The 18,193-nt window shown below is 42.9% G+C and overlaps 1 protein-coding gene across 4 annotated transcripts in view; it reads left to right on the top strand.

The window, feature by feature from the left end:
- The window catches only part of TIAM2 (TIAM Rac1 associated GEF 2), a 122,003-nt gene that overhangs the window by 23,077 nt on the left and 80,733 nt on the right, over nucleotides 1-18,193 (top strand). For 3 of the 4 annotated variants that reach the window (XM_038526405.1, XM_038526396.1, XM_038526397.1), the window contains 3 exons: nucleotides 592-1,027; nucleotides 6,269-6,441; nucleotides 8,703-8,927. In XM_038526405.1, coding sequence (XP_038382333.1) covers nucleotides 592-1,027; nucleotides 6,269-6,441; nucleotides 8,703-8,927 — 834 coding nt within the window. Of the gene's footprint in view, nucleotides 1-591; nucleotides 1,028-6,268; nucleotides 6,442-8,702; nucleotides 8,928-17,990; nucleotides 18,160-18,193 lie in introns of those variants that run through there. The other variant, XM_038526398.1, reaches the window with a different exon arrangement.

Here is an 18,193-nt window from a genome sequence, read left to right on the forward strand (position 1 = left end):
TGCTAGAGATCTTCAAGTCTTGATTAAAGTAGAGGTAGGCAGAAGCTGGAGACCGTGTTTTGGGCAGACGAAAAGTGTGCATAACGACACCTAACAACATCCCGGTGCCTATTCCTTACCCATCTTGACCCTGGAGCTAGAGATTTTCTGCCTTAACTTTAAAAGGATCCGGGTGGAAGACAGACTGCAAGGAGTCTTCCTTCCAGGAAGACACCGATTATTCATAGTTAGCAAAGAAATGTCAGCCTAGAAAACCTTCACTGATGTGTTTTAAATATACTAGCTAATTTTTTTTTTTTTTTACTAGCTAATTTCTTGATGCTCAACATTGGTTAGATTAAGGAGAGTCAGTAGTATTTTGTTTATGTCTGTAAGCATTGACTCCACTGGATGTCAGTTGTGTTGGGCAACAACACTTTCTACAGTTCTTTCTGGTTTGGTGACTTGATGATGGAAGATGCATTTCTGTTAAAGGATTTTGCTTTGCGGCAGCAGCATTAGCAAACAACAGACGACACGTTTGCAGTGTTGGGGAAGGGATGCTTTGTGTGTCCATAACCTCTGATGGGTGCTCGTCTGCCTTGCTTACAGGAGCCAAGGTCCAAGGAAGGCAGTGACTACTTCGACAGCCGCTCAGATGGACTGAACGCAGACCTGCAGGGGCCCTTCCAGGTGTCTGCTTCCCTGTGGCCAGCAGGCTCAGCTCAGATCCTGTCTCAGAGAAGTGAATCCGCTCATGCAATTGGCAGCGATCCCCTCCAGCAGAACATTTATGAGAATTTCATGCGGGAGTTGGAAATGAGTAGGACTAATACGGAGAATGTAGAAACGTCCACAGACACTGCAGACTCCAGCAGCGGGTCACTCAGCTCTTTGGAGCAACTTGATCTGCTCTTTGAGAAGGAACAAGGGGTGGTCCGAAAAGCTGGATGGCTGTTCTTCAAACCCCTCGTCACTTTGCAGAAGGAAAGGAAGCTCGAATTGGTGGCCCGGAGGAAGTGGAAACAGTACTGGGTAACCCTGAAAGGTAAGTGCCCTGCTGACTCAGGAGGGCCCCTGGAATCATTGGGCCGAGCTGTCCTCTCTCCTAGGAAGCACCAGTCAGTCTGGTGTTAATTTGTGTCAGTGTGAAGGGATTTGATACACAGTCTCCCAGCCTGCTTTTCTACAGATACTTTCTCAAACCTAGATAATATGGCTTGCATAATATTCAGATATATTATTTATACTAATACAAAGTGATGGAATTCCATAGATACAGCTTATTATTTTATAGTAGGTATTTCCACACCATTCTTAATACTTTCCCTGCATCTGGGGGTAAAAATATTCCAAATAAGTAACCAAATGTAGATCCTGAGTATTGTATTCTGCACACATTCAGAACTCCAGAGAAGAATCCTCCTCAGCTTGTATGACTAAGAACATCTGGATTATTTGATTTGTGTCCTCTAACCTTTATAAACTAAGAAAGTCTAATTGTGATCATCACAAACAAATGCCCCCCTTTTTCTTCACATAAAGGAAATAGGAGTAAGGGTTTGTTTTGTTAAGATGCTGCAAGTTTCTTGTAAGCATTGCCATTTAAAAATTCTAATTGCCTTGCTCATTGCGGATGTATAGATTTGAAGTGATCTAAGTGTCCTGAGGAATAGCGAGGCTCTGAGTCAGTACAGTGTGGATTTATACAGATGTAAAGATGGTTTACACAGATGCAAACAGGAAGAGCCTCACAGCCTCTGGCACTTCTGCACAACCGTCTTGTGACTCCGTCAGAGGAACTGAGTGTGGTGTTCAAAGCCAAGCTTCCCTCATTATCGGGCGACAGCCTTCTCTATCCTGAGAGAAAGCAGAAATGGGAATTATATTTGCAGACAGTTTGTGTGAAAGGCCTGGAGCTCTCCCACAAGGATCCTCACCTTGCCTCCCCATGTAGAAATTGTGAGATGTCCCCACCTTGGCCTTAGGGAGCTGGTGCCATTTCATGATAACCCAGTAGCCTGTGTGGGAAAGATGCACTTTGGAAGGCATTTTGTCTTTAAGTGACACTTCTCCCTAGCAAACTGGAGGGTTTATAAAACTCGACCCAGTCCCCCTTTTCTAGCTTGTGGTACATTGTGGTTGAGGAAGGCCAAGAACTTTAACCTTGTTTGGGCAGGCTCTTACACCAGGTGACAGATGAAATTTGGAGAGTCGGAATAAGGGATTGAATCTGGCAAGATATAATTTTAAGGGATAAGTTATGCTCTCAGGTTTAATAATCAGATATCTATCCAAGTATAGCATAAGGAGATGTGGCTGCAGAGTATTACAAGGCAATTTGGAGATTTGACCTGTAGGCCATTCCTCGAATGAGTTTCTGATTGATACTGATTTGATACTGACGAAGTTGGTATGAAAGTAAATATGATTTAAAGGAGTGAATGTGATCATTGGCCACGTCGTTATAGATGGCCCCGGTTCTACAGACACATCAGTCTCTCCTTCCTCTGCCCTGGGTGGAGCTGGCCATTTCTGTCCTTGGGAGCATGATGGTGCAGAGCCCTGTTAGTAAAGCCAGATGAGGATTCTTGAGTAGGTTTGACCTGAAGTATCTCTGACTGCAGGGGGGAGTGAAATTGTCTTCTCAGGAGAGCGAGCATCTGGGATTGATTATGAATCACAGCCTGAAGCTGCCTCCTTCCTGCATGTTGTTTGAAAGAGATGCACTCGACTCCATATGTGACACGGATCTGTTTCTTATTTATTGTGTTTATTTATTTATTGTATTTATTAATGTGAAATTTGTTTGTTAAAATGGATGCTTTGGGAAATTGTTCCTTGCCTGTTTTTATGGCTCTGAAGCTCCCCTCGACCCCCCGTGGTGGTGGAGGCTGATGATGGTGTGTGTGTGTGTGTGTGTGTGTGTGTGTGTGTGTCCGTGACCTATTCTAAGAGTTGGGGCCATAGGTGACGCCGGAAAGATTGAGTCATGCCGTTTGGAGGGTGGCGTAAAGATCCAGGACCACTTAGCCTGCAGAAAACCAGGAGTGGGGCGGCAGTGAGCAATAGTCTTGTAGAAGAGGTGCTGCATTTATTCTGGTTCTCCAAAGGTTGGGCCAGGACTAATAGCTGGAAGGCAAAGTGATTCTGAATTCAAAGTGACCAGAGCCAGGAGCATGTGGAGGGATGCCATCTTCCAGATTTCCCTGCCCCTGGAGACATTTGTGCAGAGCCAGATTGTTGGGAGGTTTCCTGGGGGAGGAGATTCAGGCAGGTCTCACTTCCGGTTGGCAGAGCGGGGTCCCGCACTCCCCCTCCAGATTCTGGTTTCCCCAGAGACTCCAGCTGCTGACTTCCCGGGGAAGGGATGGTGTCTGACACTTCCAGGATCTGTGCTCTGGACTCTGCACTGCTGTCTTGGTGCTTGCTTGTAAAACACTTCAAGACCCATGGATAAAGGGTTCTTTGTAAGTGTAAATGTTATCAAGCACACATTCCTTCCTTTCCTTTGCAGCCAAGGAAAGTCATGCGATAAAGATGTTTTTTTTCCAGCATAACCTTTTCCATGTGGCTTTCTATACCTCTTTCCTCTGGGAATTCACTAGGTTGAGTTCAACTCTCTTGGCTTAGACTCCAAGTTGTAATGTTTGGACTTAACTATTCGGTTTAATCTTAAACACACACATGTATATATACACACATGTACATTTAAGCAGAATTTAAAAATTATCCTTGAACTACCTAGGCAAATAGATTGGAAATGGTGTTCTGGAGAGAGCAGCTATAAGCACACCGTCTGGTTGTATGCCTGTGTTGAATATATAGTGTGTTAAGGGTGTGAATGTTTTTGGGGGCTTGGAGGATGTAATACATTTTTAACAAAGATAATTCTGCTTTCCGAATGTCTTTTCCAACGATCGGATTTTCACGTTGTTCACAGGGGACTTCCTGGACTGAGTAGTTGGCAAGGTGGAAAAGATAATCCCTCAGAATGCATGACGTCAGGAGAGAGTTTCCCAAAGTAATTGGGGGCTGCTGGTGGTTCTGGCCTGCAGTAGGGCAGCTCGGGATGGCGTGATGAGCGTGGCTTTGAGAGGGTATCAAAGGGAAGGTTGGGTTTGAGGGAAGATGAGACTAACTCTCTTTTTCCATTGATGGTATTTCTTATAGTACTTCATCTATTCTTGTACTTCCACTGCTGTTATGGTCTGTTTTCTCTTTCTGCTCCATGGCAAGAAGAACTTCCACTGTCCTCCAGGCCAACACCAGCTCCTGGTGGGGTCTGGGCAGGGCTGGTGGACGCAGGCTGGGTACAGGCAGCGGGGGCAGGAGGGCTGCACTGACAGGGGTGCACCCCTTTCCATCAGCGTTATTGCCCTGGCATTGGGGACACAGATGAAGTTGACTTTGATGGAATAGATTTACAACTGATTTCCTGTTCTTTAAATCCCACCACAACAGAATTGGGCATATTGTTTTACATTCTGGCCTGAGTCTAAAAGGACATGTCCTGTTTTGGCTTTGCGCTGCCCCGGTAGAACTGCAGTCTATCGCAGATGGGGCATTTGGGTTGGCGGCTTCTTGGCACCTGCCCAGGGTTGTGTTCATTTCCTCTAGATGTAATGACTCAAACCACAGCCGCTGGGAGTACAATGGTAGGGAAACTGGCAAGTGAATGTTAACCTCTCAGAAAGAACTGGCTAGAACTGGCATGGGTCTATCATCTCGCCCCCGCTCCTTGGGTCCCCAGGTCGTGGCAGATTGCATACATAGCAGCAGACAGGCCTTTCCTGATGGAAAGATTTGGGGACATTGTTTCTAAGTGCATCAGTGCTGGAAAAAGAGACTTGATCAGCCCTGCAGGAACAGCCCTGGCCATGTAACTCTTGTTGCTTTCCCTCCTTCTGGAAGCCTCTCTTAGCCTTTTGTTTGCAGGAAGAAACATGGCTAATGCTTCTTGGGATCAGTAAGTACCACAGAGGAAGAAAATGCTGTCCCGATGATGCTGTTCCTGAGGGCAGACCTGCCTGCCAGCATCTTTTTCTCCTGGCTTCTGTGCTGCACTGGATTCCATTATCTGAACTTACCTGTCCAGATTAAGATGGGATTTCGAAGGAAGAAATGAGACTGGCTAGCATGAAATAGCTTATAAAAAACATATAGACTTTTAGGAGTGAGGACTCCTAACTCAAAGGGGAAAACAGTCACGTAGTGGACCTCACTCATTCACACTACAGCTGAAACCAGGCTGGTGCTGCTTTACCATCAACCTACGAGATTTGTGCAGAGCAGGGGATGGTGACCTTATCTGCCCTATTTGGATGTCAGGGCTCAGCACTTGAGAAGTACTCAAATGTGTTCATTGGAAGGAAGGTTTTTCAACAAGAGAACATACTTGTGAGCATTTTAGAATTAGCCTAAAAATGGCATCTAATAATCATCAGACACTCCTACCTAATTATCAAAGTAGATCCTTAATAACTTCTGCCTACAGTACCTCATTAGCTTATTAGGGGAAAGCTGTGCACTTGCAAGCATTTTTCAAGTAATATTTTAAAATCGAGAGAGAATTTAGTTTCATTTTTCCCTTTTAATCTAAACTAGTAAAATTTGCAATATTATCTCTTCTTATTGTGAGATAAAAGAATACACTAGTACTAAATTAGTTTACATGGCATTTGGAGAATTAACTGGGTACTTTATCATAAATGGCAAAGTTCTGCAGGTAAATTTGTTTTCTTATTACCACAAATTCTAAGTGTAGAAGCTCCCTTAGCTAATGAGGATGGGTTTTCTTTCTGCATTCAGATCTCTTAAATAATGCAGTGTTGTGGTTAAGAATGAGGGCTCTGTAACTCGTGCCTGGGTTCAGGTCCCTGCTCTGCTGCAGTCCAGCTGTGGGACCTGCCCAGTGCTATATATTTCTCATCTGTAAAATGGGGTTAATAACCATACCTGTCTTCTGGGGCTGCTCTGGAGACTGAATGAGCCATTGAAGAACTTGGAAGAGTTCCTGATGGAGTAAGCAACAATATTCCTTGGTATTGTTGTTACTGTGTTTACAGAAACATCTCCTTTTCATCTGAGTTACATTAATATGACAAGGCATGCTTTGGATACCAGAATTTCCTTTTATATTACATGGTTGTCTCATTCCATTTTCTTCCCTTCCCTTCCCTTTTTTTTTTTTTTTTCAAAGATGTATCCCTTTCCTTCTCCCTACTTTCTTGGATCCTCAGGACTATGACAGAGATGATGTTACTTTGCTTCTTTCTCTCTCTCCTAGGATGCACCCTGCTATTCTACGAGACCTATGGGAAGAATTCCATGGATCAGAGTAATGCTCCTCGCTGTGCCTTGTTTGCAGAAGACAGCATAGTGCAGTCTGTCCCAGAACATCCCAAGAAGGAAAACGTGTTCTGCCTCAGCAACTCCTTTGGAGATGTCTACCTTTTCCAGGTAGTGTCAAGCTTTCTAAATGTGGGGTTGAGGCAATGGCATGTGTACTATGAGGACAAGAAGGAACAGAATGAAGAGGCAGAACCTAACAATGAAATAGAGTAAAAGCTTAGTCTTTGGGTGGGAGCTTAAGCAAGAGAATTGGCCTCTGTTTGCTGTCAGGTGTCATTAAGTCATTCATACAGCCAACATTCCTTGGGATACCCTTCAAGTGCCAGGCTGTGGCCCATGGGGTGGTCTTTGGGATAGGAAGAGAGAAAAATCGTGATCTCCATTCTGGCATAGCTCATGATCTAGTGGTGCAAGGTCTGAAATTCCCAGAGTGGAGGCTTTTAAGTGAAGCCTGCAGAGTATGGCTAGGAGAGCTTTCGATTTTCCCCCAAGAATCCCAGTACAAGTAGAAGGAGCAGCTTTTCAGGAAAACCTTATAGACAAATGCTGTAAGGTCTCATTTCCAATGGAAGTGGGCTTAGGATGTTAAGATTCAAGTTATCTGCTGTTACGATTTTTAGTAATTTTTTAGCAAATGTGAAGCTTAAGAGCATGGTGTAATGCCAAGCCATTGGTATTGGTGTCAGCCTTAGGTATGAGGTCCTGGTGCTGTCGTTGAGTGTGTATGCTACCTTAGAGTACTTCCTGAATTGCTCCGAGCTTTGGATCCTTCAACCAGCAGGATAACAATAGCTTATAGAATTGCTTATTTAAGGATAAAAAATGTGCATGTGTTAAGTGCTAAAGAAATTCTAAGTATTAGTGATTAACTCGAAAGAGGTAGAAGTGAAGGAAGTGAAGTATGCTTCTGAAGAGCTTCCCAGTCTAAACCCATTGCGGCATGTAGACCCAATTTGGGCTGCAGATTATACCTGACCGGTAAGGCTCATGGAAGACCTCATGGGTCCTAGGTGTCTCGATGACAATGGTCCTGGACACCCTGAGGAGTCTTGCAGGACTTGCAGGAATATAATGTTCTCTCAGCCAGCTGACTTTAGGAATTTAGAAATCTCTGCACAGGATTTCCTGTTGCTAGTTCTAGGTAAACTCTTTGGGCATCTAGCCTTATTGCTGTCCTCAACTTGACTTACAAGATTCAGAGTTTGAGATTTGATTTTCCTTCTCATAACAGAAAGGTTGCTTAGAGTTTCTTTGATGCGCTAACGCTAAGGAATGAATTGCTGTTAATCTGAATTGTAGGGACAGGAAGAACATTAGATTAAATCTGCATGGACTGGGGCACCTGGGTGGCTTAGGTTAAGCTCCTGCCTTCAGCTCAGGTCATGATCTTGGGGTCCTGGGACTGAGCCCTGCATCAGGCTCCCTGCTCAGCGGGGAACCTGCTTCTCCCTCTGCCTCTCCCCCCGGCTCGTGCTCTCTCTCAAATAAATAAAATCTTAAAAAAAGTTAAAAAAACATCTGCATGGATTTCTCAGGGGCAAGTGTGATACTAGTATTTTGTGATTTAGTTCAAATATCCTTAGTTCTCAGAAATTTTCCCAGTAGGTCCTATTGTATGATCCCAGAGATCATTGGAGGATCAATCTGTAGCTTGAATGTGTGTGGTTTTTCTGGACATCAAGGAAGTGGAAGGGCTTTTTAGCCCTGCTTAGAATCATAATCTTTGCCCATTCTGCTTTTTTCAAACTTGCTTTATTTTTAAAATATTTTTCTCATGTGAGAATTGCATGTAGTCATTGTGTCTGAAGTTGACTTAAGAGTAGAGAGAATAGAACCATTAGGTATGTTCCCAGTGCTCAAAGACAACTATTTTAATGTTGTGATGTCCTGTCCCACCCCCATTTTTTTTATATATTTCATAATTGAGTTCATACCATAGATGAAATTTCATATCCAGGTTTCAGAGTTTAACATTTTAAGCCCTAATATTTTCTCACTCTATTAAAATTATGAGGAGAAGCACCTTTTAGAGAACAGCATAGCATAGTGTAGACACTGAGCTGAGTGACTCTACCCTGGTGTTTGGATTACTCCTCTGCTCTTGGCTCACAGCTTGTTTGTAGTTTGTTGTCCTGTCATATTTGGAGCTACACGATCATTTCTGCTGTGCTCCGGGCATTGTCTCAGACTCTCTGGAGTCAAGGAAGCCTGCAAACCTGAGCTGAGTGGTTGTGTGTGTTTTTGAAATTAAACAGTTTTTATGAAGTGAAGTACTTCTTGGGTTATACATCAAAGCCCAGCCTCCCACTCTGGATGGTACTTTGTGGTAAAACAATTCCAAATAGGTTTTTTCTCCCCCATGTGTTTAGGCCACAAGCCAGACAGATCTGGAAAATTGGGTCACTGCCATACATTCAGCTTGCGCATCCCTTTTTGCAAAGAAGCATGGGAAAGAGGACACGGTTCGGCTACTGAAGAACCAGACCAAAAACCTTGTTCAGAAGATAGATATGGACAGCAAGATGAAGAAGATGGCAGAGTTACAGCTGTCGGTGGTGAGCGACCCAAAGAACAGGAAAGCCATAGAAAACCAGGTACTGCTTATTTGTGTATTTTCTTTCATTGCTCATGTCACTTAGAGCAAAAATCTGAGTTTGAATGCAAATGGCGGTGATGTTTCCTACACCTGTGGGGGAGATTCCTTCTGTGGCCTCTTGTTTCAAGTACTTAATGGCAGCACTTTTGTGACATCCATGACGTGTTAGGCTTTACAACCTTTGGTTGTTGTTTTGTGTCCAATGGAATATTTTGTGACCAAGGCTTTTTTCGTAATACTGAATAGTTCTTTCTGGCCTGGCTGACTCTTTCATATAGTCCCTCTCAGACCAAGATTTATATAATAAGACCAATAGAAGATTAGACAGATAGGATTCTAATACAGAGGGTGGCTTTGAAAAGTATGGTTTGGTGTAGCACAGCTCTTCCCATCTGTGGATTCCAAAAAAACAGTATATGTATTTTTTTTTTCTGTTTATAACAGATATGGTCCTTAGGAAAATGCTTTCTCTGGTCTAGTTCCACATTCATATCATAATTAAATAGCCAGTTTCTATGCTGTTTGAATTTTGGAGGAGGAGAAGCAGCTTTTTGTTTTCCTTTGCTCACATGCCCTCGGCACTTAGACATGTGGCAATGAAAATTCTAGCATCTCTGTCTTCATAAGTGCAGGATGAGTGTTGTATCTTTAGAAGATTAATCAAGCAATGGCTTGGAGGGCAGATAGGCTTAGAGAGAGCTGTGATTTAGTGGGATGGCACTGGTCTGGATGTGTGGTTACCAGGGCTCGGTGCAGAGTGTCTCCAGAAGTTTTCACAACTTATGTGGAAAACGTATTTCAGAGTAAGTAATTTCTGTAATTCTACGGAATCTCAATGAGAGTATCCTACACTCCTGAATTGAACTACTCCTCAAAGAGAATGTGCCATTTATCTAAAGAGTACCTGCTAGCAAAATACAAACTTCCAGTTAAGAAGGAATTGAAAAGGGAGTTGAAACTGCCTGACAGAAGGAAGGGAGATGGCAGGTGTGTGGGAGTTTGGCAGGAACACCATGGCTGGAAGAAGTGCTGCCAGGAGCTCACCCTGAGTTATCTCTGCCCTCTGCCTGCTTCCTCTGAGCAGCCTCCCCTGCTCGTGGCCAGGAAGAGTTAGGTACTGAGGCAGGTCCCCATCACCCAGCTTTCTGTGCTCATCGCATGTAGAGATGTGACGGTATGTTGAGTTACCTGGCAAATCCAAAAAGCTTGCAGAGGAGAAATGGTTATCCCAGTACCACATCTCCTGTGTGGTCCTGAATTTCTAAGGATCCAGTAGCCACAATAGTCTGTCCTCTGAGGTGAAACTCACGGATTCATGTGTCTCAGAGTGTTCATGGTGCTCCAGTAAAACAATCTCGGGCTGATCACATGGGAAGAAGTGTGGCTTGGACTTCTACTGGCTCTCTGAAATTTACCTTTGAAGCCATACTTTAGTGCTCTGAAGGGATGTCCACCTTGGAGTTTTTAGGTCCTTATATAATGTCAAATGTTTTGGTCCAGGGAGTAAAAGGGAAATCCGGCAACATGCAGACACCCCTGGCCTGCCCCTCGCACTCCCCTGCCCCCCCACCCCCGCATTTGTTTCCCTTTTCCTTTTTATGGTCACAGGAAGTCTAAGCACACTTGAAAAAAAATACACATTTTCATTAAGTGTAATTTTATTCCACTAAATGCAGTTTCATTAAGTATATTTTATAGTTGCCAAACAACTAATTTATGATGTGTCTGGGAGCAGAGTTTTACTTTCACATAAACTGGACACAAATCCAAGAGTCTTCGTTGGTTGGATGGCCTGAAGAGAAGCTCTTTTAATTATTACTTGTAGCACATTATGCATTCTTTGTCAGAATCATTAGTTATTTTAAACACGGTGTCCTGATACTACTAATTTTTCATTTAAGTTCTCGCTGCCTTCACCGCTTCTCCCTCCTTCCCCTGCTCTCCCTGCCCCTACTGTGAACACAGTTACCTTCTCATATTGTGCTTGTGCATTTCTGGTAAGAAACAATTGGGTTTGATCTTTAGAAATTCCACCTGAAAATATTCTCTCCCCCATATCGGCAGTTTCTAAGATTGTATTTGAGTCATGCTTTCCCAGAGGTCTTTGCAGTGGGTGGGTGTCACGAATTACATTTGCTGGGCTCACTGTCCTTAGCTCATTTACCAGATGGCGGTAAAGAGAGCTATTAGCTCTTTACTTGCAGACGCAAAGTATATGAAACGTAAAGGGGATGAAAAAGCACATGCTTAGAATTATTTTTATGAGATGGTCTTTGACTAGAGAATGTTATGTGAAGCTACAAAGGCAAAGGTATTTTCAAATCAAGACCAATAAGAACATGATCTCCCAAATATCCCGTAACTGTATAGTTTTCTCTAATCTACCTTTTATAAACTTCTTTGAAAGAGCAGTAGTGCTCTATCCACTTACCATTTAAAACTCTCAATGTCAATATATTTTATCTTACATAAAAGGAAATATTTTATTTATGTAGTGTTTTCCCGCAGAGACCCCAAGAACCTCAGATAGAGTCATTTATAGTCTAATAATAGCAGAACTTACAGAGTCCATTACATCATGCACGATAAAGTCTCTGGAACAGATTTTCTTTGAAGTGCTTGGGTGGAGAAGATCATTGTGTACACCCTTTCCAAATAAAAAGATAAAATGAGGCTATCATAGTCATAACGGCCGAGCTTCATAGTGTTGGGTGGTAACGTGCTTCTTGAAAGAGACCGTCCCATGGGCTTGTCCCAGGGCCTTTTGGAGATTCTATGGGGCAGGATGACACAGCTTTCATTTGAGCATATCCAATGTGGAGCAGACCGTGTAGCCATCCACATGTTGGATTCCTTTTGAAGTTCTGAGGAAGAGCTGTAAATTAAGTCCAGTTAGTACTTTATTTTCCTTCCCGTTTATTATTTTAAACAAGCAAACAGAGACCAAACCTCATCGCCCTTTGGCGATCTTGGCTTCCCCCCAGATGGCTTCCCCGCATCCTGAGGATGCATTTTGTATGCTCCTCACCAGTCCCCCCGCCCCCCCCCCCCCAACCCCTGTTGGCTTGTGAGGCCTGGGTGCTGGAAAGCAATCAGAATGGGGCAGAGGAGGTAGTGGGAGCAGCAGGCTGGGGCCGTGGGCTCGGGGTTGCTCTGGGCTTTGGGGAAACGTGGGCTTCATCTTAAATATTAAAGTTTCAAACTGGTAAAGAGGATGAGTTGGATCTAGGCAGTTGGAAACTGTGGTGATGGGGGAATAAAGTGAACGGAGCCTTGAAGAAAATACAATGTGGATCGTGTGTGTTTGTGGGCAGCTATTTGGGGAATAAAACACTGAAGCGTGAGATATTGGTAAAAAGGGTTTGAGGAGACGAGGCCAGATTATGGAGGTTCTGGGCATGCTGTTTAGGTCAGTGAACATTTATTAAGTGCGTATCTGGACCAGGCAAATGTACACAAACTGGAGATTCAAAAAGATGCTGTCTTTGCCCCCCAGAGCTCTCAGGCTAGCAGGGTGCCAGTCAGTTAAGCATATTATTTCAACATAATTTAGTGACTCCGGAGCAAATGATACTCCAGAGTATTGTGGAAGACAAATGGGAGGTTTAGCCTCCTGTGTAGTCATGGAAGACTTCCAGGAGGAGGGATGCCTGAATTGCTTCATGAAGAGTGAGGAGTTAATCAGGGGAGGAATAGAGAAGGGAACACCAGGCCAAGAATCAGCATAGCAAAGGCAGAGTGCTCTGAAATGATATGGTGCAACCTTGCAGTTTGATTTTTCAGGCACACGGTGTGCAGGTGAGAGATGGAAGGCAAGTAGGACTGTCTTGTCCCTTCCCTGGACCACTGAGGAGGCTCTGTTTTCCCCTTTCTCAGATGCGACTTCTATATGAGGCCAGAGTGTTTGCTTCTATAAAGCAGATCTGATCATGTGATTGCCTGGTTTAAAAATCCTCTAGTGGTTTGTACTGCTTGTAAGATAAAGCCCCTAGACCTCTCCTACCTATATTAGCAGAGCCAAACATCATGCAGGTTCCATCCCTTTCTTTGGGTTTTTTTTTCTTACAGAGAAGAACCGTGTAGGCCACACACATCTGTGTACAGACATGCCCTATTGCCTGTGCCCCTCACTGGGCTCATCTCTTCTCATTTGTGATGAAGGGTTTAGGCATTACTTCCTCTATGGAGCTGCCCTTCACTTCCCTCCCACTCATTCTTTTATAATTCTTGGGGTCTCTATCATAGCCCTCATCACATTGTTTATAATTATCCCCTTGTGTGTAAGACTGCTCCTGGTCTGAGATACGAGCTCCTAAAGGATCCATAACTTTCCCAATCTCTGTATCCCTGGTGCTTTGCCCGAAGTAGTGTGTGAGTAGACCTAGGTCTCCTGGCCTCTTTCCTGTGGCACACTGGGCTCTCCTCTCTGTAGGCCCCACCCCAGCTCATTGCCAGCTCTGGGCTTCCTATCCTCAGGCCTTCCCTCTTTCATTCCCAGCTAACGTATCCTCTCTTTGGCCTCACTCCTTAGTCTCGTGGCCTCTGAGCTGATTTATCAGGGCTCCTATCTCAGGCCATAATCATGTAAGATTTCAAGTAACTGCATGAGGTAAAGTTATATGTATCATTGGATGAATGAATAGACCCTAAGAGAGGTTAAGTAAATTTTCTAATGTCACAGAGATGGCATGTGGTAGAGCTGGCATTTGACCACAGGTGTGCATTCCTAACCATTGGACTCTGTTGCCTCTCAATAATAAATCAGATTGTGTTTTGCTTGCTGATTAATAATGTAATGAATGGTTTTGTATAAAATTTTTATTTTTATTTATTTTGTATATATGTGTATATTTATTTTTAAGTAATCTCTACATACAGTGTAGGGCTCAAGCTCATAACCCCAAGATCAAGAGTCACATGCCTTACTGACTGAGCCAGCCAAGTGGCCCCAAATTAGTTTTTTTTTTTTTAAGTTTTGTTTATTTTTCTTCTTGAAAATTTTAAAAGATTTTATTTATTCATGAGAGACACACAGAGAGATAGGCAGAGACACAGGCAGAGAGAGAAGCAGGCTCCCTATGGGGAGCCCGATGAGGGACTTGATCCCAGGACTCTGGGATCATGACCTAAGCCAAAGGCAGATGTTCAACCACTGAGCCACCCAGGGTCCCTTATTTATTTATTTTAGAGAGAGCACAGTGGGGAAGGGCAGAGGGACAGAGAGGGAATGTCTCAAGCAGACTCTGTGTTGATGGAGCCCAACATGGGGTTCAGTCTCACGAATCACAACCTGGAGATCATGACTTAAGCCAAAACCAAGAGTTGGATGCTTAACCAATTGTACCACCCAGGTGCCCTCCAAAATTAGTTTGTAAATAATTTCTGTAACTTGTATTTTTGGGCTTAATTTGATGGGAAGCATATTTATTATAAAATGGAGTATATTTTATGGCATGTGATTTCTATCTCAGAGGAAGAACAAAACATATTCTCTAAACTTTAGCTGGTTGTTCTAACCAACTAGTTAACTTCAGTGTAATCTGTACCACCAGATGGATTCTTCTGAGAAGGGTAGGTTGTAGTGCTTGGAAAACACTGCATCAGAGTTTTTCATCTTACTTACTGAAAAGGAAAAGCTAATGATCTTTTAGGACAGACCTCATATAAAGAAAAAAAAAGAAAGACCTCATAAAGGACAAATGACCAAAGACTGTGATCACATGACTAAATGATAGAAAATATTTTTCTAGGGATGTTGGGTGTGGCAGGAATGTGCTTGTCATAGTTTTTATGTATCATTTACTCATCTGTTATTTTTAGCATTAGGCTCCCTCTCCTTCCTGCTGCCCACTTTCTACAGCAGATCATAACCTTTCTGAGCTCATTAAATGACTATAGCTGTATTTGCCATAGAGGGGAAACTTTTGCACTGTTTTTGTTACAGTGCTTAAAAGTGGAAGCTTTTGTCCTTAATTTTGTTGTTAGTACTTTTTCTTTTGCAATGGAAGTTAATTCCTTAGAGCGAATTTTCTTCATGTTGTTTTTCTGTTTTGTGCAGGATGTTAGAAGAAATAAAAGCTCAGTCTACTTTAGGGAAATTGAGTGTTTGTTTTCATGTCCTGATATTTATCTTAAAAAATAAATGTCTGAGGACAATGGTCAGTATTTAAGGAATTTAAGGAAAAAAAGGGTGAAAACAGTCTTGTTTTAAGGGAATTGATTTTGGGCATTTTGGCATTTGATGCTGTTCGAAAAAAAAAAAAAAAAAACTCCAGAAATTCCTTGATTAATGTGATGTCAGATAACATTACTGTGTTAGTGATGATGGTGATGGGAATTTCCCCACATAACATTGAAGAGCTACAAAACTGTCTTCTGGTTCTCCCTTTACATTTGTAAAAATGTATCTTTATCTCATCTTTTGAGGGATAATTATAAAATATGTTTATTTTTTTCATTAACAGTGCTTAAGATTTGGGATGAGCTTTGTACATCAAGGTGGGTAAGGAGACAGAAATGCCCAATGTTCAGTATGCACAGGACACCCAAGTGAGAGTGTAGATGGTCTTACATCATTCCATGTTGAATACTTGAGGATTTGTTGGGAGAAATGAGGGTGACATGAAAATTTACATGAGCGTTGCTGCAGTAGGTCTTGGAGAGTGAACACATATTTGCCTCATGAGCAAAGGGGCCTGTGATTCGGGATTCAAGGACTGCATTATAAGTGCTTTGATAGAAGCTTACTCTCATACACTGCTTACCTCAGGATCCACTCCAGGCCTTTGCTTATCTGGAAAGGAGAGCTTATTTTGGGGCCCTGGTCAAGTCACTCCCCTCTGAGGACTCAGTTTCCTCTGCTGAGAAACAAAGGTGTGGTAATCCCGTTGCCTGTGTGAGCTCACTTCACATGTTGGCAGACTCTCAATGTCACTGGGTCTGTTTTGAGCTTGTGCATCAGCCTTTTTGCTTTCCTCTTCCCTCCAAGGAACCCAGGCACCTGAATGTACATCCTTCACCATACTTGATACCTGGTATTTTCCTAATGCCTTCTCTACAACTTCCATGAGTTTGTGGAAAGAAAAACCAGATATTTCATTGTTTCTTATCCAACAAATCCTCATTTAACCTCTGTGGCGGATCCTCTCTAAAAGAACCATGGCCTTCGAAATAAGAGAAATATTCTCTTTAAGTACGGAATAACTGTGTGACTGATGTTGATGGACTTTGCTGTAGAAATCTATGGAGGTGAAGGCTGGATCAGTCAGGGTTCTCCAGAGAAACAGAACCAATAGAAGGTATGAAAGATTGTGCATAAAGAGATTTATTATGAGGAACACAATCACGTGACTATGGAGGCACCCAGGTCCCAAGATCTGCAGCATGAGTAAGCTGGAGACCCAGGAGAGCTGGTGGTACTATTCCCATTCCAGGACTGGCAGCCTTGAAACCCAGGGTGGGTTGATACTTCAGTTCAAGTCCAAAGTCAGAGAAAAAGCCAATATCCCAATTGGAAGGCCCCTGGGTAGGAGGAATTCTCTCTTACTTGGGGAAGAGTCAGCCTCTCTGGTCTGTATTCAGGCCTTCAGCTATTGGTGAGGCCCACCCACATGGGGGAGGCAGTCTCTGGTACTCTGCTTACCCATTTAAGTGTTAAATGTCATCCAAAAACCCCCTTGTAAAAACACCCAGAATAATGTTTGACCACAACTCTGGACACCTAATGGCCCAGTCAAGTTGACACACAGAGAATGAACCATCACAAAGGCTGAGTCAGGATGAACACAAGAGGTGTTGTTAAAATGGAACAGTCATAAAGTCCCTTCTCATTTGCATTTTTCGTGCAATTTAATTTTAAAACGATCTCTACCATGTATGGTATTGATTGAGATACTAGTTTTCTTGAAACATAATTGCATATGGTAATGAACTTCTTCTTTGTAAGGTCTGCTTTAGCCTGGTCTGGGTGCCCCAAACTCTTCTTCCTTTAAGTGATGTAAGCATTTAAACCCATTTTCTTCTCATGAATCTCCCTGCATTTTGTCCCAGGTTTTGCGTGGAGATGTCTAGTCTTCACTTTCCAGGGGTGTTTTGATGTAATCACATAAATACATTAAGTGATGCCTTTAAAAATATTTGGTAAACTGCAGAATTCAGTGAAAATATAAGAGTGTCCTCTTCCCTGATCTCTCATGATTGGCATAGACCTGGATTTTATTTTATTTGATCTTTTTGTCTTTGTATTCCACCATGGGTGCATAGGCTTCTTTCTCTGTCCTCTGATGCATCCTTCCCCAACACAGCCCCTAGAAATTATCTTGTAAAACAGTTTCACCCAGAGGTATAAATGAGGGGTACACTTTAATACATTACCCAATCTGGAAACATCTGCATGTTATAAGAAGACAAAAGAATGTGTCTGTAATTGTGGATTTTCAGCAATTAGCTAGAGAAGATACTTGAGAGACAGAACTGGGAGTATAGTTTTCACTGTGGCTTATAGCTTCTGGTAGGTGTCAGTTCATGGTTGTGTAATAGTCATTTGTTACTTCTGGAATCTAAAATTCTCCTATATGGTAAGATCAAGAAGAGATTTGCAGTTTTGGTTTGGGCTGTCTTGTTAGTCTAGAGCTGTGGTCCTCACTAAGGCTGTGAATTAGAATTGGTGGAGGTGCTTTTGAAATGTAAACATTCCTAGGTTCCACACTTAATGAGTAGACTCTTCAGGAATATGACCTGGTCATGTTCATTTTTAAAAGCCAACAGGTGGGGCACCTGTGTGGCTCAGTTGGTTGGGCTTCTGCCTTTGACTCAGGTCATGATCTGCCATTATATTTCTTCCATGGGGAGAAGGTGTGTGCTGACCTTCCTAGGAAATAGATCTGGAAAACATGGAAGGGGGTGTGGGGAGTAACCGGAGTTTGTACTGTTTTTTTCTCTTAAGAGACTGAAGGATGCGTAACATTAAGTGTTGGAGATACTTCAACGTATCATTTATCCGGAATTAAGAATTGACCTGAAGGTTTGCTGTGATGAGTTAGAATCTGCTTGGATGCTAAACACTACCAAACTAGTGATGCAGCTGGTGCAAGTGAAGTGACACATGCATCTTTATGACCAGCCTTCAGTGCAGACCATCTGAATGTGGCGATTGCTCAGGCTACCACTGGAAGGCCAGCTTTCTGCTCTCCTTTGTTTTCGCAAGTTACTAGAGCCTTCTTCACCTTTTGGTATTTGACTGTCTTTCTTTACCAATTCATAACT

Source organism: Canis lupus, chromosome 1, assembly GCF_011100685.1.
Source record: "Canis lupus familiaris isolate Mischka breed German Shepherd chromosome 1, alternate assembly UU_Cfam_GSD_1.0, whole genome shotgun sequence".
Taxonomy (NCBI): Eukaryota; Metazoa; Chordata; class Mammalia; order Carnivora; family Canidae; genus Canis; species Canis lupus.